This window comes from Coregonus clupeaformis, unplaced genomic scaffold (assembly GCF_020615455.1).
Source record: "Coregonus clupeaformis isolate EN_2021a unplaced genomic scaffold, ASM2061545v1 scaf0144, whole genome shotgun sequence".
Classification (NCBI taxonomy): Eukaryota; Metazoa; Chordata; class Actinopteri; order Salmoniformes; family Salmonidae; genus Coregonus; species Coregonus clupeaformis.
This window is the reverse complement of record NW_025533599.1, coordinates 31,566-58,869: the sequence shown is the minus strand read 5'-3', so window position 1 is coordinate 58,869 and position 27,304 is coordinate 31,566. Positions and strand designations below refer to the sequence as shown.

Below are 27,304 nucleotides of genomic sequence, written 5' to 3'. Positions count from 1 at the left end.
AGTATTTGGTCACCTACAAACAAGCAAGATTTCTGGCTCTCACAGACCTGTAACTTCTTCTTTAAGAGGCTCCTCTGTCCTCCACTCGTTACCTGTATTAATGGCACCTGTTTTAACTTGTTATCAGTATAAAATACACCTGTCCACAACCTCAAACAGTCACACTCCAAACTCCACTATGGCCAAGACCAAAGAGCTGTCAAAGGACACCAGAAACAAAATTGTAGACCTGCACCAGGCTGGGAAGACTGAATCTGCAATAGGTAAGCAGCTTGGTTTGAAGAAATCAACTGTGGGAGCAATTATTAGGAAATGGAAGACATACAAGACCACTGATAATCTCCCTCGATCTGGGGCTCCACGCAAGATCTCACCCCGTGGGGTCAAAATGATCACAAGAACGGTGAGCAAAAATCCCAGAACCACACGGGGGGACCTAGTGAATGACCTGCAGAGAGCTGGGACCAAAGTAACAAAGCCTTTCGTAACATGCCCCCTTTGTTCATGTTGTTAGTATACCGTGAAGGTTGGATGAAGTTAGTCTTTTTGAAAAGAAACTGAAATAGACCTTGAATTAACTTTTCTACCATACAAATCACAAATCTATTTGAGTGCCAACGTGCATCTCAAACAACTGTGGTAGAGCTCTAAAACACCCTTCAATATCATAAAGCTTTCTTACAAATAATATCTCTCCTAATACAAAACATGCTCTCCATATGTGAAACAATTTTTTTCCTAGGTTGCCCTGTCTTGTCTAGTCTAATTGACCTAAGGAACTATGTATGCTAGTTTCTTGTAGCTTTTTAATTGGCCACTATATTAATGCTGGTTATGTGAATGCATTGGGGTTGATACTGTGTAATGGAATGTGTTCTCTTACTCCGATGGAATAGGCCTGTGTAGTGTGGTGTGGGTGGGAGTGTGTGGTCTTTGACTCAGGCTCTGGATCACTGATAGAGACGGAAGCATCCACTCTTCTGGTGCTAAGACTCTTGTCTTCAGAGAGCAGGTTCAGACAGCGTTCGCAAGATATGTGATATTTGATTCATGCTACATGATCTGCAGCTATTGATTTCTCTAGTTCCTTTCTTTGTAGGCCTTAGCAGTAAGCCTCTGTATTTCCATGATTGACTCCGGGCTGTGGTGGAGTGCTCTACATTAGGTTTCTTTCTCCCATGTGCATTTTCCACTGTGGTGTATACACGTGTATGAACGCTGCTTTATTCATATGGCTTATTCACCCTCTTCACACTATAGCCAGTGTTTCCCTGGGGGGGTCTTCCTAGGGCATACATCTATTAATAGGGTTGCCTACACTTCCAGGATTACAATCTATCTGGCTACTTACCTTGGAGCTTTCTCTGACGATCTGATATTGTAACGTGTCACTCTGATCTTGAAAGTGCGTCTCGGCAAAAACGAAATATATATTTTTACTTTTTTATACGGAGACGCGCTTTTAAGATCAGAATGACACGTTACAACATCAGATTGTGAGATCAACATCAGAATATAGGGGAAACACTGCTATAGCACATCTAAAACAAGCGTCTAAAACATTGGGAGTGAGTGTTTGAGTGTGCGTGTGCTAGTGCTTACTTAGACTTCTGAATATTCTGACAGGTTTCCTAATCCTAAACAGTTTTCAAAGCCAGAGTTCAGAGAATATCAGAACTGATCTAACATTTTCTGAATGTGACTTTTCTCAGAAATCATTTGGCATATTAGACAGCTTAGACCTGTCAAACAAAATCAGCGATGAAAGTAAAAAAACGGCAACCAGCTAGTGACAGTATTCCATTTCCACTTCCTTCAACACTTAATTGAGTTGTTGAGATTTTGTTTCATATGATTTGTGAAGTGCCTCCAGTCTTTTTATGTCATGATTATTAGAAGACTTGATCATCACAGCTTTTATTTGCTAATTTCCATCATCTCTAAACCAATGAGGCAGTAACCTAGACCAGTAACGAGCCCCAGCACAGCCTTGCCTCACATTACTAATGACCTCAAGTCTTTGACACTACACTGTCCCAATTACTTCCTCTCTGTCTGGGTCACTGAGGACCCTGAGTGGGCCCATTGTCCTCACTCGTAGATGATACACTCTGGGTCAGCGACTGCAGCAGTATACTCTGTGTAAGTGGTGTCCAGCAGTATACTTAGTAAACTCATATACGCTGGGTCAGTGACAACAGTATTCCCAGTATTCCAGTCATGTTCTCCTCTCCCCCGGGTTGGTGATGACTCCCACTGGGATCATTGCTCAGCCTCCTGGCTGTGGTGGCGTGGGCTCTGGCACCGATAGGACCTCTGGTGTACACACACATGTACACACATATACATATACACACACACACACACACACACAGTCACTCTGGGCGCCCCAGATGGAGGTATTTTCCATGTGGCTAGGTGCCCAGCATGGGGCCTCAGTGTGCTGTGTCTGCCTCTGTGCGGACTCACTGCACATATGGGCCAGGGAGAGGGAGAGATAAAATGGAATAAAATCGCATTTGCATAATAATGAGGATCTTTAGCGATGCTGTGTGATTTTCTTCCCTCAGATGTCTCAGATGATGTATGTAGCCTAATATTTATATTATTTTGAACTCCTGTAAGAGATTTTTACCTGTGGTTGTTTCAAAGCACTGAACCTACCTTATGCACAACAGCCTAGATGTACAGTAACTCATTAATAACCCCATGCAGTCTTTTTAATTTAATATTAAAATCAGCACTGTATGTCTAATAACACACTGTGTGTGTTTATTTCATGAAAATAACTCAAAATATACACTACCGGTCAAAAGTTTTAGAAAACCTACTCATTCAAGGGTTTTTCTTTATTTTTACTATTTTCTACATTGTAGAATAAATAACACATATGGAATCATGTAGTAACCAAAAAAAGTGTTAAACACATTTTTTATTTGACATTCTTCAAATAGCCACCCTTTGCCTTGATGACAGCTTTAAATACTCATGGCATTCTGTTAACCAGCTTCACCTGGAATGTTTTTCCAACAGTCTTGAAGGAGTTCCCACGTATGCTTAGCACTTGTTGGCTGCTTTTCCTTCACTCTGCGGTCCAACTCATCCGAAACCATCTCAATTGGGTTGAAATCGGGGGATTGTGGAGGCCAGGTCATCTGATGCAGCACTCCATCATGCTCCTTCTTGGTAAAATAGCCCTTACACAACCTGGAGGTGTGTTGGGTCATTGTCCTGTTGAAAAACAAATGATAGTCCCACTAAGCGCAAAGCAGATGGGATGGCGTATCACTGCAGAATGCTGTGGTAGCCATGCTGGTTAAGTGTGCCTTGAATTCTAAATAAATAACAGACAGTGTCACCAGCAAAGCACCCCCACACCATAACACCTTCTCCTCCATGCTTTACGGTAGGAAATACACAAGCAGAGATCATACATTCACCCACACCGTGTCTCACAAAGCCATGGCGGATGAAACCAAAAATCTCCAATTTGGACTCCAGACCAAAGGACACATTTCCACCAGTCTAATGTCGATTGCTCGTGTTTTTTGGCCCAAGCAAGTCTCTTCTTATTATTTGTGTCCTTTAGTAGTGGTTTCTTGGCAGCAATTCGACCATGAAGGCCTGAGTCACACAGTCTCCTCTGAACAGTTGATATTGAGATGTGTCTGTTACTTGAACTCTGTGAAGCATTTATTTGGGATGCAATTTCTGAGGCTAGTAACTCTAATGAACTTATCCTCTGCAGCAGAGGTAATTCTGGGTCTTCCATTCCTGTGGCGGTCCTCATGAGAGCCAGTTTCATCACAACTCTTGATGGTTTTTGCGCTTGCACTTGAAGAAACTTTCAAAGTTCTTGAAATATTCCGTATTGACTTACCTTCATGTCTTAAAGTAATGATGGACTGTCATTTCTCTTTGCTTATTTGAGCTGTTCTTGCCATAATATGGACTTGGTCTTTTATCAAATAGGGCTATCTTCTGTATACCCCCCCTACCTTGTCACAACAACTGATTGGCTCAAACATTTAAGAAGGAAATAAATTCCACAACTTAACTTTTAAGAAGGTACACCTAAATCCATTATTAAAAAATTGAAAGAATATGGGACCACAACAAACCTGCCAAGAGAGGGCCGCCACCACAAAATTCCACAAATTACAGTGGCTTGAGAAAGTTTTCACCCCCTTTGTCATTTGTCCTATTTTGTTGCCTTACCACCTGGAATTAACATTGATTTTTGGGGGGTTTGTGTCATTTGATTTACACAACATGCCTACCACTTTGAAGATGCAAAATATGTTTTATTGTGAAACGTGAGTGTTCATAACCATTCACCCCCTCAAAGAGCCACCTTTTGCAGCAATTACAGCTGCAAGTCTCTTGGGGTATGTCTCTATAAGCTTGACACATCTAGTCACTGGGATTTTTGCCCATTCTTCAAGGCAAAACTGCTCCAGCTCCTTCAAGTTGGATGGGTTCCGCTCGTGTACAGCAATCTTTAAGTCATACCACAGATTCTCAATTGGATTGAGGTCTGGGATTTCACTAGGCCATTCCAATACATTTAAAAGTTTCCCCTTAAACTACTCGAGTGTTGCTTTAGCAGCATGCTTAGGGTCATTGTCCTGCTCTCTGGAAGACTGAAACAGGTTTCCCTCAAGAATTTCCCTGTATTTAGCGCCATCCATCATTCCTTCAATTCTGACCAGTTTCCCAGTCCCTGCCGATGAAAAACATCCCCACAGCATGATGCTGCCACCACCATGCTTCAGGGCTGATGAGAGGTGTTTGGTTTGGTTTGCGCCAGACATAGCGTTTTCCTTGATGGCAAAAAGCTCATTTTTAGTCTAATCTGACCAGAGTACCTTCTTCCATATGTGTGGGGAGTCTCCCACATGCCTTTTGGCGAACACCAAATGTGTTTGCTTATTTCTTTCTTTAAGCAATGGCTTTTTCTGGCCACTCTTCCGTAAAGCCCAGCTCTGTGGAGTGAACGGCTTAAAGTGGTCCTATGGACAGATACTCTAATCTCCGCTGTGGAGCTTTGCAGCTCCTTCAGGGTTATCTTTGGTCTCTTTGTTGCCTCTCTGATTAATGCCCTCCTTGCCTGGTCCATGAGTTTTGGTGGGCGGCCCTCTCTTGGCAGGTTTGTTGTGGTGCTATATTCTTTCCATTTTTTAATAATGGATTTAATGGTGCTCCATGGGATGTTCAAAGTTTCAGATAATTTTTTTTTAACCCAACCCTGATCTGTATTTCTCCACAACTTTGTTCCTGCCTGTTTGGAGAGCTCCTTGGTCTTCATGGTGTTGCTTGCTTGGTGGTGTCCCTTGCTTAGTGGTGTTGCAGACTCTGGGGCCTTTCAGAACAGGTGTATATACAGTGAGGGAAAAAAGTATTTGATCCCCTGCTGATTTTGTACGTTTGCCCACTGACAAAGACATGATCAGTCTATAATTTTAATGTTAGGATTTATTTGAACAGTGAGAGACAAAATAACAACAAAAAAATCCAGAAAAACATGTCAAAAAGGTTATAAATTGATTTGCATTTTAATGAGGGAAATAAGTATTTGACCCCCTCTCAATCAGAAAGATTTCTGGCTCCCAGATGTCTTTTGTACAGGTAACGAGCTGAGATTAGAAGCACACTCTTAAAGGGAGTGCTCCTAATCTCAGCTTGTTACCTGTATAAAAGACACCTGTCCACAGAAGCAATCAATCAATCAGATTCCAAACTCTCCACCATGGCCAAGACCAAAGAGCTCTCCAAGGATGTCAGGGACAAGATTGTAGACCTACACAAGGCTGGAATGGGCTACAAGACCATTGCCAAGCAGCTTGGTGAGAAGGTGACAACAGTTGGTGCGATTATTCGCAAATTGAAGAAACACAAAATAACTGTCAATCTCCCTCGGCCTGGGGCTCCATGCAAGATCTCACCTCGTGGAGTTGCAATGATCATGAGAACGGTGAGGAATCAGCCCAGAACTACATGGGAGGATCTTGTCAATGATCTCAAAGCAGCTGACCATAGTCACCAAGAAAACAATTGGTAACACACTACACCGTGAAGGACTGAAATCCTGCAGCGCCCGCAAGGTCCCCCTTCTCAAGAAAGCACATATACAGGGCCGTCTGAAGTTTGCCAATGAACATCTGAATGATTCAGAGGAGAACTGGGTGAAAGTGTTGTGGTCAGATGAGACCAAAATGGAGCTCTTTGGCATCAACTCAACTCGCCGTGTTTGGAGGAGGAGGAATGCTGCCTATGACCCCAAGAACACCATCACCACCGTCAAACATGGAGGTGGAAACAATTTATAACATTTTTGACATGCGTTTTCTGGATTATTTTGTTGTTATTCTGTCTCTCACTGTTCAAATAAACCTACCATTAAAATTATAGACTGATCATGTCTTTGTCAGAGGGCAAATGTACAGAATCAGCAGGGGATCAAATACTTTTTTCCCTCACTGTATACTGAGATCTTGTGACAGATCATGTGACACTTAGATTGCACACAGGTGGACTTTATTTCACTAATTATGTGACTTCTGAAGGTAATTGGTTGCACCAGATCTTATTTAGGGGCTTCATAGCAAAGGGGGTGAATACATACGCACGCACCACTTTTCCATTATTTATTTATTAGAATTTTTTGAAACAAGTTATTTTTTTCATTTCACTTCTCCAACTTGGACAATTTTGTGTATGTACATTACATGAAATCCAAATTAAAATCCATTTAAATTACAGGTTGTAATGCAACAAAATAGGAAAAATGCCAATGGGGATGAATACTTTTGCAAGGCACTGTACCTATTTTTACAGGCACACCTGTTAATTGAAATGCTTTCCAGGTGACTACCTCATGAAGCTGGTTGAGAGAGTGTGCAAAGCTGTTATCAAGGCAAAGGGTGGCTTTGAAGATGATCAAAAAATAAAATATATTTTGATTTCTTTAACACTTTTTTGGTTACAACATGATTCCATACAGTGGGGAAAAAAAGTATTTAGTCAGCCACCAATTGTGCAAGTTCTCCCACTTAAAAAGATGAGAGAGGCCTGTAATTTTCATCATAGGTACACGTCAACTATGACAGACAAATTGAGAAAAAAATCCAGAAAAATCCCATTGTAGGATTTTTTATGAATTTATTTGCAAATTATGGTGGAAAATAAGTATTTGGTCACCTACAAACAAGCAAGATTTCTGGCTCTCACAGACCTGTAACTTCTTCTTTAAGAGGCTCCTCTGTCCTCCACTCGTTACCTGTATTAATGGCACCTGTTTGAACTTGTTATCAGTATAAAAGACACCTGTCCACAACCTCAAACAGTCACACTCCAAACTCCACAATGGCCAAGACCAAAGAGCTGTCAAAGGACACCAGAAACAAAATTGTAGACTTGCACCAGGCTGGGAAGACTGAATCTGCAATAGGTAAAGCAGCTTGGTTTGAAGAAATCAACTGTGGGAGCAATTATTAGGAAATGGAAGACATACAAGACCACTGATAATCTCCCTCAATCCGGGCTCCACGCAAGATCTCACCCCGTGGGGTCAAAATGATCACAAGAACGGTGAGCAAAAATCCCAGAAACACACGGGGGGACCTAGTGCATGACCTGCAGAGAGCTGGGACCAAAGTAACAAAGCCTACCATCAGTAACACACTACGCCGCCAGGGACTCAAATCCTGCAGTGCGAGAAGTGTCCCCCTGCGTAAGCCAGTACATGTCCAGGCCCGTCTGAAGTGCATTTGGATGATCCAGAAGAGGATTGGGAGAATGTCATATGGTCAGATGAAACCAAAATATAACTTTTTGGTAAAAACTCAACTCGTCATGTTTGGAGGACAAAGAATGCTGAGTTGCATCCAAAGAACACCATACCTACTGTGAAGCATGGGGGTGGAAACATCATGCTTTGGGGCTGTTTTCTGCAAAGGGACCAGGACGACTGATCCGTAAAGGAAAGAATGAATGGGGCCATGTATCGTGAGATTTTGAGTGAAAACCTCCTTCCATCAGCAAGGGCATTGAAGATGAAACGTGGCTGGGTCTTTCAGCATGACAATGATCCCAAACACACCGCCCGGGCAACGAAGGAGTGGCTTCGTAAGAAGCATTTCAAGGTCCTGGAGTGGCTCTAGCCAGTCTCCAGATCTCAACCCCATAGAAAATCTTTGGAGGGAGTTGAAAGTCTGTGTTGCCCAGCGACAGCCCCAAAACATCACTGCTCTAGAGGAGATCTGCATGGAGGAATGGGCCAAAATACAAGCAACAGTGTGTGAAAACCTTGTGAAGACTTACAGAAAACGTTTGACCTGTGTCATTGCCAACAAAGGGTATATAACAAAGTATTGAGAAACTTTTGTTATTGACCAAATACTTATTTTCCACCATCATTTGCCAATAAATTCATTAAAAATCCTACAAAGTGATTTTCTGGATTTTTATTTCTCATTTTGTCTGTCATAGTTGACGTGTACCTATGATGAAAATTACAGGCCTCTCTCATCTTTTTAAGTGGGAGAACTTGCACAATTGGTGGCTGACTAAATACTTTTTTTCCCCACTGTATGTGTTATTTTAAAGTGTTGATGTCTTCACTATTGTTCCACAATGTGGAAAATAGTAAAAGTAAAGAAAGACCATTGAATGAGTAGGTGTTCTAAATCTTTTGACCGGTAGTGTATGTTTTATCATTTATTTTCCTGAGATTCATTTTGCCATTGAAATGCTCAGTCTGATTGTGTGGGCTTGTTGATATATTGTGTGTGCTCCCGAGTGGCTGTAGGCGGTCCCAAGGCACTGCATCTCAGTGCTTGAGGCGTCACTACAGACCTCCTGGTTCGATTCCAGGCTGTATCACAACTGGCCATGATTGGGAGTCCCATAGGACAGCGCACAATTGGCCCAGCGTCGTCCGGGTTTGGCCGGTGTAGGCAGTCATTGTAAATAAGAATTTGTTCTTAACTGACTTGCCTAGTAAAATAAAAATAAAAATATGAATTTTTATATATTTACATTTACTGCCCTGATTGGCGGATATGATCATCTAGACCAGGGGTGTCTAACAAATTTTGCCCCGGGGGCCACATTCTGTCTTAAACGAGGTCCGGAGGGCCTCACTGAAAATGTGTTATATTTCCTCGTCGTCAAATTTGCATTAAAAAATTCCCCTAACCATAGTTTGGGGAATTTTCTATGCTCCCTGACTGTCTAGCTGACTGTCAGCCCTAACAATGTGAGTCATTGTCGCAAAGGCGGAAGGCAGGCCGGAGGAGGCAAGATCAGGTAGGAGCATTCTAGCCAAATAGAGGGAAGATAAGCGTGTGAACAATGGACACAACTCCGATATTTTTTTTCTTCCTCAAAGTCGCAGAGATGTCATGTGCATCCACTTATGATCAGTGCATTCGTAAAAACCTAGACATTATAAAACTATATTAGATCAAATATGCCTTACTAAGCAAATTAGCAATACATTTAGTTGTTGACCAAATCTGACACTCTCTTAGACCATACAAAAAATCCCCACTTGGTCTGCTTATCGCTGTATTCTCGCATGGACAAATTTTGAAGGGTGGAGCCTCTCGCTTCACCTCTTCCTCTCGGTTATCAGCGGGCTGGACACAGTCTAGAAACTGTATGAATGTAGGCCCATTATCATTTCTACGCAGTCTCAATTTGGCTTTAGTCATTTTAAAGTATATTGACTTTTTATTTTACTCAAACCACCCGTGGGCCGTATTGGAGAACTTGGGGGGCCAAATAAAACCATCCTCAGGCCAAATCCAGCCCACAGGCTGCCAGTTGGGGAACCCTGCTCTACAGCTTACCCCTTCAAAGTAGAAGCATACAAATGCAAATTAAAGATGACTGGTCATTGGTCAGAATAATCAGATCAGATTGTGACATGCTGTTGGCCAAATTGTATTTTCAAAAAGCTCTTACACTAAAAGGTGCATTATCCTTTTCACAATTTCAGAGTGTTATTTCTCTGCCTCATAGTGTGGAAATATCATAAGAACAAACAGGAAAATCACATTTTTGACAGTACTGCCACTTTATTGTCACACTATGGTGCCATTCCAGGATGACATTGGCCACCTGTATAAGTGTCTCTGCGTGTGTGGGTGTGTTCATGTTTTTCTGTCTGCGTGTGTATGTGTATGTGTGTTTCCTTGTGTATGTACTGCACTGATTTGTGTTGTGCGTGAGTATAGTAGAACAGTGAGTGTGAGATGGAAATGGACAGAAGGCGAGAAAAAGAGGGAGAAGTGGGGGACATGGAGAAAGAGAATGAGACAGACTGAGAGACAGAGTGTGAGTCTGAGGGGCTTGTTTGTCTTGCGAGTGCCAGTTTGGGCTGCTGCCTGGGTGCCAGTGTGACGTGGCGATCCGGGGGAATGGTTTTGCTCAGACAGATGGCACTGGGCCTTGTCAGAGTCCCGGCCTGTTAGTAGAATTGATTGCAGGGGCCTCTGCCAGCCTCTCCTAGGACAGTGGCCTATGCCAGCATATCCTGGGACTGCACCACCCTAGAGGTGACAGGTCATGTGACTCACAGCTTTTTTGGGGGCCGGGTGAAAATGTTTGAACAATGGGCTTCCATGCAAAGGGTCCCCCGAGGCATGTTGTCATGGGCAATCTGGCCTTAATACAGAGCACATTCTAGCACAGCCATTCTGTTCAGCTCCAATCAGCTGCTGCTGTTTGTTGCCTCTGGTTTAAAAAAAATCTTTACTGCAGAGCAAGCAGGTCGGTGGTAGAAAAGTGCCTTACTGTAGCAGAATTACATTCTCTAAACTGGCAAGCGCTTTGACACTACTGACACTGATTCACCATATCGGTTTTTGGTGAGTTTATGGGGCAATAGAGCTGAATACAAAAGACTCACGTAGGGGCGGCAGGTAGCCTAGCGTTTAAGAGCACTGTGCAAGTAACCGAAAGGTTTCTAGTGTGAATCCCTGAGCCGACTAGGTGAAAGATCTGTCAAAGTGTTCTAGAGCAAGGCACTTAACCCTATTGCTCTGGATAAGAGCATCTGTTAAATGACTAAAATGTTGCAATGTGTCATATTTATAGATGTCTCTAGAGGCCCCTCTATGGGTTTGGATAACTCCTATCTGTCTGTGGTCACTGGCAACATGACCCTATCCCACACGCTCAGACAATGCATCGACCCACTCACTGCAATGGCTGTAAAACTATACCCCCTGAAGAGAAGAGAGACCATTAGGATGTACCGTATCATATAGGAAATTGGCTCATTGTCCTTCATGGTGGATTGGCATGAAAGCGCATGACACAGATTGCAGTCACAACATGCAGTAACAACTACATTAGGATGTTGTCCTTATTATTCTAGTACCCACATTATACCCATTGCCAGCAATTCACACTATTTTGTCTTCCACTGAAAACGATTTCCCCAGTTTCATAATTCAGTAAGGCCAGTCCAGTTCACTGTAAGGCTATGATAACACTGTTTATGATAGCGATATTTTGAACCTTGAATAAATGTTGGCTGCATTCCATGTCACATTTGAAATGGATGTCAGGAAGATGGTTCTGTATTTCCATTTCTTCACTGTTGTGTTCATCAAAGACACTTTTTGGTTTTCATCCACAGTATTACAAGAAGAACACAAATCATAAGGGACATGATTATTAAGAGTGCTTATTAACATGTTCCAGTTCTTGGCATTCTTTCTATCTCTATTGATCCCAATCCTCTCCACTGGAATTTAAAACTGGGTGAAATAATACGCTTCTTTAAAGCCATGCTGTAAAACATAGATGATCACTATAAATTAATGTAGCTATTTGTCAGTCAGAGCACGCAAATATGAATACACATTAGCTCCACTAAATAATATTTCTAACTACGGTCTCCAAGTATTAAATGACTACTCTTAATACCACGCACTCGCTGTAAATGTCCGGTTTTACGGCTAAGCTGGTAAAGTGGACGAGTGTACCAGTATCTCTAAGCTCTATATATTGTACTGCCTGTGTGCATGTATAACTGTCCATAGCAAAAGCTTGGATAGGTTTGCGCCTGCTCACACCATATCAGTAGGGATCGGCGAGCTGAAGCTGCAGATTTGGAAGTGATGAGATGTGTGCGAGCTGGGGACTGAGAGTATGTGGTTATAATGAAAAGGGGAGAGTAATGTCTCTATTAGCCTAACTCTGCTCTCAGCCACTGGAGAGGGCCTATTCGGCTGGGGGTCCCACCGCAGCAACAGGGGGTGCAGAACCAGGGCTGGAATGGGGGGGGGTGGTGGAGCTCTGTGGATCTCTGTGAGTTTTAGTGGCGGTGACTTTCCCAACCCAGTCTCACCCATCCCTGGGATTATAGAGCGTCTCCTGCCACAGTTGGGCTGCTCAGACGGGCATCAGAGAGAGGCCCCTGGGACCGAAAGCCGCACAATCGCTCTCTAACTAGTGCACTGCCATGCCATGATGGATGGCACTTGAGGGACTGGAACTGTGTGTGTCTGACATGTAGTTCCTTATTTCCAGCGAGTCACAGAGGAATGGAGATGCTCTGGCCTTTAAAATGTTCTCACAGCCAGTGGAGGGTGTCCCACAATTCACTGTGCTTCATGACCCCTGCAAATGTTCCCAAAACACAAAAAACTGTCCAGTTGTGTGGATGATTATACAATGTTTCTTTTAGGGTGCAAAATACATTCACCTGATGTTACAAGAACGTTCCCAGAACACATTTTGTCTGTTCTTTGAAGGTTCCCAGAATGTTTCATTAGGCTGTGGGAACAGTCTTGTGGGAACATTATGGGGACATCACAAAAGACAAAAGTTTTCCCAGATGTTTTTTCTTCTGTTCTTTAAAGGTTCCTAGAATGTTTATTTAGGTTGTGTGAACATTGTGGGGATATGACAAGAGATAGGTTCCCAAAGCACTAAAACTGTCCAGTTGTGCTGACATTCAGGTAATGTTTGTATCAGGGTGCACAAAACATTATTTTGATGTTGACATAACAGCCTTTCTGAGTTCTTTACAGGTTCCCAGAATATTTAATTAAACAAAACACAAAATATACTCAGATGTGATGACATTCATACAGTTTAAGTTACGTTGCACAGGACATACCCTTAATGTTGCAAGACTATTCTTGTGATATTCACGAAGGTTGCACAGAACATTCTCACAATGTTGCATAATGTTCCACAATTTCCAAATAAGTCTGTTTTTATGATGTTCATAGAATATTTGTTTTAGATTTATACTTAATATTCCATTGATGTTCACACAATATACATTTTACCTTGTCTTGGAGGGCCTAAGAACATTTCAAGAACATTTAGAAAATGTTATATTTAAGCTTTACCTAATATTACCACAACATTCTCAGCATGCAAAATTGTTGCTCCTTAAAGCATAAGAAAGCATATTGCAATAAATCCCCATTATATTTATTTCCAGATTTAATAGCAATGTGCATTTCAGGACTGTATTGTAGGCCCACTACAATGTGATACAGACACAAATGGCATTTTAATTTCATTCATCCTGTAAGACAGCATTTAATCATACAAGCACAACCATCCATATTGTTTACACTTCATATGTTGACAAACTGCACATTATTTAATTAATAGGACATTTGAACAGCATTTAGTCATACAAACACAACCATATTGTTTTACTATTTATACTGTATGTTGACAATCTGCAATGTTTGGTTCCCAAGTGAGGTCTTTTATCCTCTGCGCCACCAGGGATGCTTTCTTACATCTTATTTTTTCAGTATATAGCCATGGCAGTATGGTTGCCATGGCAGTATGGTCAATCAGGAAGTCCATGCTTCCTTTTTAGCCTTCTTAGACATAACTAACCCAGGAAAATACTGGTAACTGGGTTATTCACCATCACTTCACCCATCCTCTTTATGTGCTGCATACTTCTGGGCCCATATTTACGAGGTATCCAAGACTATGAGCGCTGATCTAGGATCACGTTTGCTTTTCAGATCATTAAGAATAAGACAGGGGGGACCTGTCAAGCGTCTCAAAGTAGGAATTATATTGGGTGCGTTTTAGTTTAAGTCCATTTTTACACAATGTCTTATTTTTTACAGTTTGTCTAAATTCTGCATTTCTGACTGGATTTATAAATATGGACGAAATAAAGACATCCTCTCTTTTAGTAGAGTGTATCTCAGCCTCAATTTCACAGTTATTTTTCAAAAGAAACATGGATCTGCAACCAGGTCATTAACCCTCTGCTCCACATGGGGATAGTTGTGGCCAATCAGGACACAGAACAATTTCTGTACATCGTCCTCATATGATGTGTACTTGTAACACTGTATTTTATGATTTTCTTCCCCAAACAATTACAGTAAGGTGCTTTACATTTGAGTCATTTAGCAGACTCTTATCAGAAGCGACTTACAGTAGTGAGTGCACACATTTTTATGCTTTTTTTCCACACTGGTCCCCCATGGGAATCGAACCCACAACTAGGGCTGTTGCGGTGACTGTATTACTGCCACACTGGCGGTCACGAGTCATGGAGGCAGTCAAATTCCACGTGACAGTTTAGTCATGGGTAATTTGGTTTCTCCAAGCTCTGATGCTGTTGATGGTCATTAGTAGCCTACCAAACTTGCTAACTGCCTGGTACTCAGCACTCTATTGTCCCTCCAGTCACTCTGACATCAATGCAAATGTTATCGGAAATCGAATCAAACACTTCATGAGAGCCCATGAGCTCATGTTGCGCAACATTCCTATAGGCTATGCAATTGCGCGAGAAATAGTGATGGCCTCTATTAAAAAGAGGAGGATCCCATCAGCTTTCTATAGGCTAGGCCTACTCTATTTATTTCTCAACTTTCCTAATATGAATCACATTGCTTATCTTTACATTTGGAGTATAGCCTACTTGGCTGTCATGAAAATGAACCAACAGAAAAGCGTCCTCCAATCGCTATTTCACAATTTCACCTGTTTAGAGACAGGTGCATGATAATGGTCCATTCTAAATCCCAAAACAATTCACACATATATTATTTAGTATATGTAAAGACAAGATTAAATCAAGAATAGTCTGATGGGTGACAATATTAGCCTATCACTTATGAATAATATATTATCACTTGTGAATGATGCCCAATTTAAGGCAAGAAACAATTGCTTTTTTTAGCGACTTTTTCTAATCATAGTCGCACACCTCATGTAGCCTAGCCCATAGGCCTATATGTTTTGATAAGGTTTGTATCACAACTAAACTGGCCAAATAACTTCTTAAAATGAAGCACATTAATCCGCTTTACAAGGGGTGTAGAGCCTAACTGGCATACATAAGAAGCGCGTGAGTTTGAAGTTTGGGGAAGGTCATTTTCACCATAAAAATGACCTTTTGCGGTCACTTTTGCTAATGGTGTTTTCCCGCTAATGGAACATTTGCGCTTATAGCCTACTGCCGTGTGCACATTGCCGCGCTTACAATGTGAAAAAATAGCCTAACAGTTTATTAACATTTTAAGCTAAGCGTTCTGATCTGTTGCGTCAGCCACATTGCGTAAAAAAGTGGTTTTGATGCTAGTGGTTGTATTAATTTGGGATCTATCGCATCCCACAACTGTCCCAGACTATGTTTGGAATATGTATTTCTCACACAGAATAGGTCAACTTTTGTACTATGGGGGATAGTAGATTGACATAGGCTAGTGCCTTTGCTGTTCGTTAGGATTACTCATCTTGTTGGCTGAAGAAAAGTAAATGTGGACAGTTCTTCCAATTTCTGCAATATGCACCTTGGAATTGAATAAGGACGCTCGCAGTTGCGTCCCCAATGTGTCTGTCTTCAAATGTAGCCTGTGACAAAGACCCGATCATGTGATGGAGAGCCATGTGAGTGAGAGGTGCTTTGGAGCCCGCGCACTCAGGGAGAAGGGCACAACATAGCACTTTGGGCCAAGGGCACAACGGCCAATGGCCGCAAAAGGCATGGATTTTTTTAGGGTGCATTACAGCCACACAAATGGGATGCCGCCGTGAAATTCGAAGCATTATCAAGTGCTTGTCAAATTGTGAATGAGTGACTGATGAAGTGTGTACAGCCTGTGCAAAAAAAACAAAGCAGAGCTCATGCCTTTCAAGCCACTTTTTTCAAATCATCATTAGTCGCATCATGCAGCCTTACAATGTATTAAACATCTAAACATATATCCCATCGTTTGTAGAACATCTAAAGTTACATTAATAACTCTAAATTAAGCATATAGGAGTACCTATTTCTTTGTTAACTGCTCAACACAGAATAGCCACATGTGCGCACTCCCTCAAATCGTTTGGAGAAAATATCCTTTCTATTTTATTCAGCTTTGTTCAATTGTATTCTTCATACAATACATTAATATAAAATAATGTCATGGAATTCTAAGTAAATCTTGTCTGCTAAATGAACTAGTGTAGCCCACAGCCATTTGGAATAACCAGATCAGGACCTACATTTCGTGACCGCCACAGCCCTACCCACAACCCTGGTGTTGCAAGCGCCATGCTCTACCAACTGAGCCACACGGGATACTTAATTGTTACCCAGAAATTATTTGATATTGGAGATAGAAACGGGTGCATTGAACCTTTAAATCAATAAAATATTATTGCATTGAACCTGAATTTGTTTTTTGTATTTATTATGCATCATCATTATTCAGAATGGGCATTGCATATATTTGTATTTGTTTTGATTGAAAATAAGAAAAGGTTAAGTTGTTTTCTTATTTAGTTTGAAGGTTCTGCGCCTGTATTTAAGAAGCATATGAATACTCAAGAAGACAACTTATTTAAAGGAAGCACTAGCCAACAAAAATTACATTTCATAAGACTTTAAACACGTGATGAAGAAAGACAATCATATGATTGCTAAGAATGTTGAGGTAATAAATATAACATTTTATAAATGTTCTTGAAATGTTCTGAGGACCTCCAACACAAGGTAAGATGTATATTGCGTGAACATCAATGGAATATTATGTTAAACCCCCCCAAAAATACTATGAACGTCATAAAACAGACTTATTTGCAACTCAATATTATGTATATATAATGTTTTGTACACTCAGTGTATAGTCCATGATTTCTTGCAGCAGTAGACAGCTGATCCCACAAAACCACCAGTGAAGGGCAGGTGGGAGCTCTGTTATGGCTTTAAAGGTCATTTAAACAAAACATTTGGCCTCATAGAAACACCTGAGCCATTGTGTCTCTCAGTTCTGCCACATCTGAGCCACTCTTAGATGTGCAGTGGTTTTTGTACTTTATGATTATTTCTGTCCCAGGATTCCGAGGCGTTCTCGTAAGGACTTCTGTGCTGACCTCTCTTCCTCATAGCTTAAAGTCGTTCAGAAACACAGGAAGCTGAATGAAAGGGATTAGTCCACAGGTGGGAACAACAGCAGAGGGTGGGAGGGGCGGGCGAGCAGGGGATGACTGGACTTCAGAGGAGCCCTACTGAGGCTCTACTGAGCCCAGAGCTGCTGCTGCATTCCTCAGTTCTCGAAGATCGTTTTGGTGCGAAAGTAAACCAGATACAGGTTCAATAATTCATCAAGTATTATCGTGAAAGTTACCCACTTCTAATTTTTGGGGTGAAAAATTAACTTGCTGAGATTTGCTTCCTTAGCCTGAAGAAAGGCTGCACAGAGCAGCTAAAGACTGGAGGACGGGCAGGAATGATCACTGGGAGGATATGCTGCTTTGCCTCTCCTCTCACTCAGTGTCTCAGGCTCTCAAAGAGCATCCCCAAAATTCCCATGGCAATTGGGACTGATATATAATGAGAGTGTATGCAGAATTTATATGCTGTCCTAAATCCACCCAAACACATCAGAATTATATTTCTAGAAAACAAGGAATTGTCTTGTATGAATTTGATTAGTGAAAAACATGTATATTTCTTGTGCACGTGTGGTTATTTGTGTGTTGTGATGTACAGATAACTGCTAAAATAAAATAAACTATAACAACACAGGATGAGACCCAGATGCAGACACAGGAGGCAGATGGTTCGAGTCTCTGATATTTATTAAAATACAAGAGGCAGGCAAGAGGCAGGTCGAGGACTGGCAGAAGTGCGTAAACCAGGTCTGAGTCCGAAAGGTACAGGGTGGCAGGCAGGCTCGAGGTCAGGGCAGGCTGAATGGTATGGCAGGCGGGCTAAGTGTCAGGGCAGGCAGAAAAGGTCGGAACCAGGAGGACTGGTAAACAGGGACTAGGAAAAACCAGGAGTACGGAACAACATGCTGGTAGGCTTGACGAGACAAGACAAACTGGCAACAGGCAGAAGGAAAACACCAGTATAAAAACACAGGGGATAATGGGAACAAATGGGAGACACCTAGTGGGGGGTGGAGACAAGCACAAGACAGGTGAAACAGATCAGGGTGTAACAGAAACACCAACATAAATAGTCTTAACAGGGTGTTGAGCCACCACGAGCCCCTATATTCTCCTTTGAGACCCCTCTTTCAAAGTCACTGAGATCTCTTCCTCTAGCCATGGTAGCCACAATAATGGGTAACTGGGCATTTTTATGCATGACCCTAAGCATGATGGGATGGTAATCGCTTAATTAACTTAGGAACCACACCTGTGTGGAAGCATTTGATTTCAATGTACTTTGTATCCCTCATTTACTTAGGTGTTTCCTTTATTTTGGCAGTTACCGCAATGTGTTTAGCCACATACAGTGGGGAAAAAAAGTATTTAGTCAGCCACCAATTGTGCAAGTTCTCCCACTTAAAAAGATGAGAGAGGCCTGTAATTTTCATCATAGGTACACGTCAACTATGACAGACAAAATGAGGAAAAAAAATCCAGAAAATCACATTGTAGGATTTTTAATGAATTTATTTGCAAATTATGGTGGAAAATAAGTATTTGGTCACCTACAAACAAGCAAGATTTCTGGCTCTCACAGACCTGTAACTTCTTCTTTAAGAGGCTCCTCTGTCCTCCACTCATTACCTGTATTAATGGCACCTGTTTGAACTTGTTATCAGTATAAAAGACACCTGTCCACAACCTCAAACAGTCACACTCCAAACTCCACTATGGCCAAGACCAAAGAGCTGTCAAAGGACACCAGAAACAAAATTGTAGACCTGCACCAGGCTGGGAAGACTGAATCTGCAATAGGTAAGCAGCTTGGTTTGAAGAAATCAACTGTGGGAGCAATTATTAGGAAATGGAAGACATACAAGACCACTGATAATCTCCCTCGATCTGGTGCTCCACGCAAGATCTCACCCCGTGGGGTCAAAATGATCACAAGAACGGTGAGCAAAAATTCCAGAACCACACAGGGGGACCTAGTGAATGACCTGCAGAGAGCTGGGACCAAAGTATCAAAGCCTACCATCAGTAACACACTACGCCGCCAGGGACTCAAATCCTGCAGCGCAAGACGTGTCCCCCTGCTTAAGCCAGTACATGTCCAGGCCCGTCTGAAGTTTGCTAGAGTGCATTTGGATGATCCAGAAGAGGATTGGGAGAATGTCATATGGTCAGATGAAACCAAAATATAACTTTTTGGTAAAACTCAACTCGTCGTGTTTGGAGGACAAAGAATGCTGAGTTGCATCCAAAGAACACCATACCTACTGTGAAGCATGGGGGGTGGAAACATCATGCTTTGGGGCTGTTTTTCTGCAAAGGGACCAGGACGACTGATCCGTGTAAAGGAAAGAATGAATGGGGCCATGTATCGTGAGATTTTGAGTGAAAACCTCCTTCCATCTGCAAGGGCATTGAAGATGAAACGTGGCTGGGTCTTTCAGCATGACAATGATCCCAAACACACCGCCCGGGCAACGAAGGAGTGGCTTCGTAAGAAGCATTTCAAGGTCCTGGAGTGGCCTAGCCAGTCTCCAGATCTCAACCCGATAGAAAATCTTTGGAGGGGAGTTGAAAGTCCGTGTTGCCCAGCGACAGCCCCAAAACATCACTGCTCTAGAGGAGATCTGCATGGAGGAATGGGCCAAAATACCAGCAACAGTGTGTGAAAACCTTGTGAAGACTTACAGAAAACGTTTGACCTGTGTCATTACCAACAAAGGGTATACAACAAAGTATTGAGAAACTTTTGTTATTGACCAAATACTTATTTTCCACCATAATTTGCAAATAAATTCATAAAAAATCCTACAATGTGAATTTCTGGATTTTTTTCCCTCATTTTGTCTGTCATAGTTGACGTGTACCTATGATGAAAATTACAGGCCTCTCTCATCTTTTTAAGTGGGAGAACTTGCACAATTGGTGGCTGACTAAATACTTTTTTTCCCCACTGTATTTATTCCCCTCTTTTTTCCTCTCTCTCTTTTTGAGGGAGAAAAAGTGTCAGGTATCTCTGACTACCAAAGGGAACTGTTGTGAATGCTTTAACACGCTCAATGTCACTGAAAAACAAACAAACACAAGACCTAGGAATGTTATTTTTCCCACTATGCACGAACAGATAACTACCTATTCACAGAATGTTTTGATAGCACACTCCATCTCTATATTTAGAATGCCTAGAGTAAAGATATATGCATGAATGGGGTCTTATTTCTACTGTCTGTGGGTTGCCTTGAATAAATGTTTAATTCACATATGAAAAATTTTGCATTAACCGCAAATAAATATATATATACTGTATACATATATATACTGTATACAGTGGCTTGCGAAAGTATTCACCCTCCTTGGCATTTTTCCTATTTTGTTGCCTTACAACCTGGAATTAAAATGGTATTCACCCCCCCCAAGTCAATACTTTGTAGAGCCACGTTTTGCAGCAATTACAGCTGCAAGTCTCTTGGGGTATGTCTCTATAAGCTTGGAACATATAGCCACGACTTAAAGTGGTCGTATGGACAGATACTCCAATCTCCGCTGTGGAGCTTTGCAGCTCCTTCGGGGTTATATTTGATCTCTTTGTTGCCTCTCTGATTAATGCCCTCCATGCCTGGTCCATGAGTTTTTGTGGGTTTGTTGTGGTGCCCTATTCTTTCCATGTGTTAATAATGGATTTAATGGTGCTCCGTGGGATCTTCAAAGTTTCTGATATTTTTTTATAACCCAACCCTGATCTGTACTTCTCCACAACTTTGATCCTGACCTGTTTGGAGAGCTCCTTGGTCTTCATGGTGCCGCTTGCTTGGTGGTGCCCCTTGCTTAATGGTGTTGCAGACTCTGGGGCCTTTCAGAACAGGTGTTTATATACTGAGATCATGTGACAGATCATGTGACACTTAGATTGCACACAGGTGGACTTTATTTAACTAATTATGTGACTTCTGAAGGTAATTGGTTGCACCAGATCTTATTTAGGGGCTTCATAGCTAAGGGGGTGAATACATATGCACGCACCACTTTTCCGTTATTTGTTTTGTATAATTTTTTGAAACAAGTTAATTTTTTCATATCACTTCACCAATTTGGACTATTTTGTGTATGTTCATTACATAAAATCCAAATAGAAATCCATTTAAATTACAGGTTGTAATGCAACAAAATAGGAAAACCGCCAAGGGGGATGAATACTTTTGCAAGGCACTGTATACAGTACCAGACAAAAGTGTGGAAACACCTACTCATTCAAGGGTTTTTCTTTATTTTTACTATGTTCTACATTGTAGAATAATAGTGAAGACATCAAAACTATGAAATAACACCTATGGAATCATGTAGTAACCAAAAAAGTGTTAAACAAATCAAAATATATTTTATATTTGAGATTCTTCAAAGTAGCCACCCTTTGCCTTGATCACAGCTTTGCACACTCTTGGCATTCTCTCAACCAGCTTCATGACAAATGCTTTTCTAACAGTCTTGAAGGAGTTTCTACATATGCTGAGCACTTGTTGGCTGCTTTTACTTCACTCTGCGATCCATCTCATCCCAAACCATCGCAATTGGGTTGAGGTCGGGTGATTGTGGAGGCCAGGTCATCTGATGCAACACTCCATCACTCTCCTTGGTAAAATAGCCCTTACACAGCCTGGAGATTGCAGCCCAAATAAATTCTTCACAGAGTTCAAGTAACAGACATATCTCAACATCAACCGTTCAGAGGGGACTGCATGAATAAGGCCTTCATGGTCGAATTGCTGCAAAGAAACCACTACTAAAGGACACCAATAAGAAGGAGAGACTTGCTTGGGCCAAGAAACACGAGCAATGGACATTAGACTGGTGGACATCTGTCCTTTGGTCTGATGAGTCCAAATTTGAGATTTTTGGTTCCAACCGCCCTGTCTTTGTGAGACGCGGAGTAGGTGAAATGATGATCTCTGTATGTGTGGTTCCCACTGTGAAGCACGGAGGAGGAGGTGTGATGGTGTGGGGGTGCTTTGCTGGTGACACTGTCATTGATTTATTTAGAATTCAAGGCACACTTAACCAGCATGGCTACCACAGCATTCTGCAGCGATACGCCATCCCATCTGGTTTGCGCTTAGTGGGACTATCATTTGTTTTCCAACAGGACAATGACCCAAAACACACCTCCAGGCGGTGTAAGGGCTATTTGACCAAGAAGGAGCGTGATGGAGTGCTGCATCAGATGATCTGGCCTCCACAATCACCCGACCTCAACCCAATTGAGATGGTTTGGGATGAGTTGGACCGCAGAGTGAAGGAAAAGCAGCCTACAAGTGCTCAGCATATGTGGGAACTCCTTCAACTGTTGATTTGTTTAACACTTTTTTGGTTACTACATGATTCCATATGTGTTATTTCATAGTTTTGAGTGTGTAGAATATACAGTGTAGAATATAGTAAAAATTAAGAAAAACCATGGAATGAGTAGGTGTGTCCAAACTTTTGACTGGTACTGTGTATATATATATATATATATATATATATATATATATATATATATATATATATATATATACACATACAATTGGAAGACCAAACAGTCAATCCCAAGCCATAATGTCTTTCTTTTGATCTCTTTTATCTCTCTATGAACTGTGGGTCTCTAATGACTGTTCCCCATCGATCACGAGCATTGTTGCACACACTGGAAAGCAGCCAGTGGGGAGAGGGAGCATTTTCAATCAGACAGTGAGGAGCAGTGTGAAATCTCAGGAAGAGCAGCTTCTCCCCATGCCCGTGGGCAGGGGATCAGACGGAGAGAAAGCCTGCCTCAGACACCCCTCACCTCCTACTGGCACCCTGATGCAAGCAGCATGCAAACCCACCCCTCCCATGTGTCTATCAGCTGTGGGGTTAAGCTCTGCACGCACCCCCTTCCTCTCCTCTCCTCCGTGGTCCTGCATGGTAGAGTGCATGTTACACCGGTGTGAAGGAAGTGCATTTGGAATCAATGATGAATTTCACTGGGAATCAAAGAACGAGAGGTGGATGTGACAGTGAATGTGGCTTGGCAGGGTTTCCTGTTGTTCAAGGCTAAGTGTGTCTGATGTGATAAAAGGAATATATGAAATATAAAAAATTTAACAGACTGTTAGTAAATGAGCGAGAGTGAGAGCTGCATGGGCTGAGACTGGGCTGTCTCCACATTGGGAGAGTCCAGGATTTGCTGTGCAGGGAGAAAAATGGCATTGAGTCACCTCTCTTCAAAACCCAAACACCTGCTCTCTAAATCCAATCACCTCCCTGTTAAAGCCAGTGCCCTGCCAGTGCTGTGGCTCGCCCATTCGCTCTCTCTGGGCTGCCCGCTCTCTTCCTGCTCCCGATCTATTGGAGCTGCGCTCTCCATCCGTGACACATGAGACTGTGAACTGTGTTTCAGACCTAGAGCTTGATTTACTCCAGGCTCCACTCCAGGAGAAAACAGGCTTCCAAAAATCCCCTTTTTCCCCCTCGCCTGTCTTTGGCTGCTCCTTTAATCTACTGTGCAACTTCTTTGATGTATCTTCCATGTCCACCGTGTGTTTGGGGTCTGTTTATTTCAGCAGTGTGAGCTGGGCTGAGCTGATGTGCACGGTAGGTAAAAGGGTTAATACTGTGGCTTTGTGTTAAAGGGAACTGGGAGGCTCCCATTCCCTGTGTTGTACAGGTGGAACAGCCCAGAAGTTCTGCCTAATGACTGCATTAGGGCTAGCTGTGTGTACAGACACAGAGAGACTGGTTGGGAACGGGTCCCCGGGGCTTCTCAGCAGGCATACAGGCTTCCATCTGCAGATTCAAGGCAAAAACATCTAAGTGTTGCTCTGCTAGCTCTGCTTGTTTCTGTGTGAATTGCACAGAAAGCTGAACTGACAAAATATTTATGTTGTTTGTGTTTTGTGGCTTCATAGCTAGGTACTTTCAAGTTACAGTACATATTGACTGAGAGGTTGTTCCCTTTGACCCAGTCACCATACCTTGTATTTTCTGTGACTGCCCAACAATGGTGTAGTTATACCGTACAGCTATATCCAGCTATTGATTTGAATCCATGCTGTTTGGAATGAGGTCAGTAGGTCGTGGACCTATTTAATTAATTATGAACGGTAGAATGGAAAATGGATAAGAATCAGGGACATGGACTAATTTCAGACCTGCCAGTCAATAACAGCCATACCACAATGGGTTTACCCTGGGGTCCTGCAGGGATCCCTCTGGAGCCACTTGTACCATTGTGTGTGTGGGTGTGTTGTCTGATTATGTACATGTGATTGTGTGTTAAACTTCTTTTTTTTATCCCTGGAAACACATTTGGGGCACCATTTTTACCCAGTACATACTAGATGGCAACCTACATACAGCAGAATACAGCCACAGGGCAGCACAGAACATGGAAACAGACACATACAGACATGTCACATACAAACATATGATCTTAATCTGTTTTGTCACAGCAAAATAATCCTGCAGCAACAGGTTTAGTCCATAATATTGCTTGATCGGTGGTTAGTCTATTAGCTGGCCAAAAGTAGGTTATTGTGTTTTTTGCGGTGCAGGAAAATTCTCGGCAACAAAATAGTGATCAAATTAAGATTCTACATCTGTATCAATCACCACTAGACACACAGTCTTAATCATTTGCTCAATACTTATAACAATGATTGCCAAATGCAGTGAAAGGACTTCATAGAACACACTAACTACATCACTGCTCCTCACATATCAACCACTGGACTGCACATACTGTAGCATCCATGGCACGGTGCATAGCAACAGCTACATAGCAACAGCTGTACTGTGCATAGCAACAACTGCAAGTTAAATAGCATACAGAGCAGGAAGGTTTTCTGGGCGTTGCAGATGCAAACACGGGGTTATGAACATAACTTTCTGCTGTCTACTCCTCACTCAATTCTCTGATTAGAAGTCACGGTAACCTCATTGTTCATTCTCAGTCAACAGTGAGGGGCTATATCTGCAGTTAAACTCCCTCAGTTGTCTTTTTCTGTTAACATTTGAGACTCTCTGAACATGGGTGTTTTTCTCTCCTCTCCCTGCAGATATGCGTTCCATTCCTGATGTGGCCATGACGGGTAATTGTACTCAGGAGTGCAGTGAGCTGGGTCACTCAGACACCTGCTGGATGCCTGGGCAGCCCTCCCCGGTGCGCAAGACCAGGAATCCCCCCAAACTTTCCACCTTTGTGCCTTACCAGGAGAGAGGGAGCCTGGGTCGCCTGGCCAACGGGAGCGCCAGGCTGGGTGGCGAGGAGCACCGAGCCCGCCTTCCGCCCTCCCGTAGTACCTATTCCAACAGCGGGCATGCCCCTAGGCAGGACTGCCCCCTGGAGGAGGTGCCACTGAGCGTGGCCTCTGAGTTCCTGCCCACCTCCCCTCCTAGCCACACCGCCAAACAAGAGATCTACCTGTGAGAAGCCCCCACCTCCCACATCTGATTGGTGCTCAGATATTGGAGAAGCCACAGAGACACACCCACTTAAGAAAAGAAACTGCTCTTAAAGGATCTGAAATGTCCATTTATTGAAATAAATACCCATTCTGTAGGAAATATGGGATGTGATTTGTGGAATCATTGGTATGTGCAATAGGAGTTTTTCAATGTATTTATTTTATTTATTTACATATTTATTCGTTCATTCATGTATTAATTAGTTAATGGATTTATTTATCGATGCAGTTTCTTTAAAAGCATTGGTTAAACACTTGTGGTTATAGCACACTAAATCAACATACAATCAATCCCTAAAACACTAGTGATTTTCTTAGCTAAGCCCTAGCCTGTTGTGGTATGTTATGGTATGTTTTCTGGAAAATCCAATGTGTGATCAGTGCTTTAGTGCCATAACCAGATAACATTCATCTGACAGGCAATGAAGCCCTAAGTGTAGACTTAACATTTTTGATTAACAATCAAATGGATTGGTCTTTCTTAATGTACAGTGCTGTAAATACATGTGAATGGTGTACACTGTATATATTTCTGTCTGGCTTAAGCTGATAACAATAGCCTCAGAATCTTTGCATTTGAGCTTTTCTTAGCTGCTGCTGTTTAAAACTTGATTGGAATGTTTTCCAAAAACTTGGACGGACAGTGTGGAAAGGCTCTTGAATGAATTGATCCACTACTCACAATCTCACACACACACACACACACACACACACCTGTGACCCCCAATCATGATAGAACCATAGCCTTTTACCTCATGCTCCCTGGATAGCTATTAAGCCAGTGAGAAGAGCTGTGTGGCAGCATTTAATGGGATAATGTGTGTTTCATTGAGCCTCAGCACTGTGCCCCGTCTCTTTTCCTGGAAACAGTACACTTAGAGGTCATCGCTCCTGGTCACACTGATCCTTCCCAAACCTCTAGCACACATTCTGATAGTGTTTGCCCCTCAGAGTAGAGCCTCTGGTTCCCCACCTACTGTAGATGAGAATATATATATATATATATATATATATATATATATATATATATATTTTTTTTTTCTCTGTTCTGTGTGAAAAGCTCCTCTCTAATGCCTCCCTATGCCTGAACAACACTGAGCTAATCAGTTGCTCTCCACGTAGAGGTCACCATTACATTCAACCCTGTGTCTCCATTCTCGTTAGGTTTTCTCCTCACGATCCGCATTAATTTCAATAGTTCTGATGAATGCATAAGGAGTTATTCACACGAGTTTCAGCACAGCACTTTTCAGTCCTGAGAGCCACTGAAGTGACTGAGAGTGCTGTGACTGAACTCTCCTGTCTCACAGAAACAAAGCTTTTTACATTCACAGGCTGACTCCTGAAAGGTTTCCTTCAGTTGTTCTCATGTCTTTAAAAGAAGGCTACAGTAATCATCTGGGACTAAGAGACCTTTCGGCTTGGCAAAGAAG

The 27,304-nt window shown here is 42.2% G+C and overlaps 1 protein-coding gene across 1 annotated transcript in view; it reads left to right on the top strand.

Moving 5' to 3' along the window:
- LOC121573772 (protocadherin-1-like) overlaps positions 1-25,836 on the top strand; it is a 138,865-nt gene extending 113,029 nt beyond the window's left edge. Inside the window, exon 5 of the mRNA XM_041886020.2 lies at positions 25,464-25,836. Within this exon, the coding sequence (XP_041741954.2) occupies positions 25,464-25,834 (371 nt within the window). The 3' untranslated portion in view covers positions 25,835-25,836. The remainder of the gene's footprint in view (positions 1-25,463) is intronic.
- Positions 25,837-27,304: the final 1,468 nt, after the last annotated feature.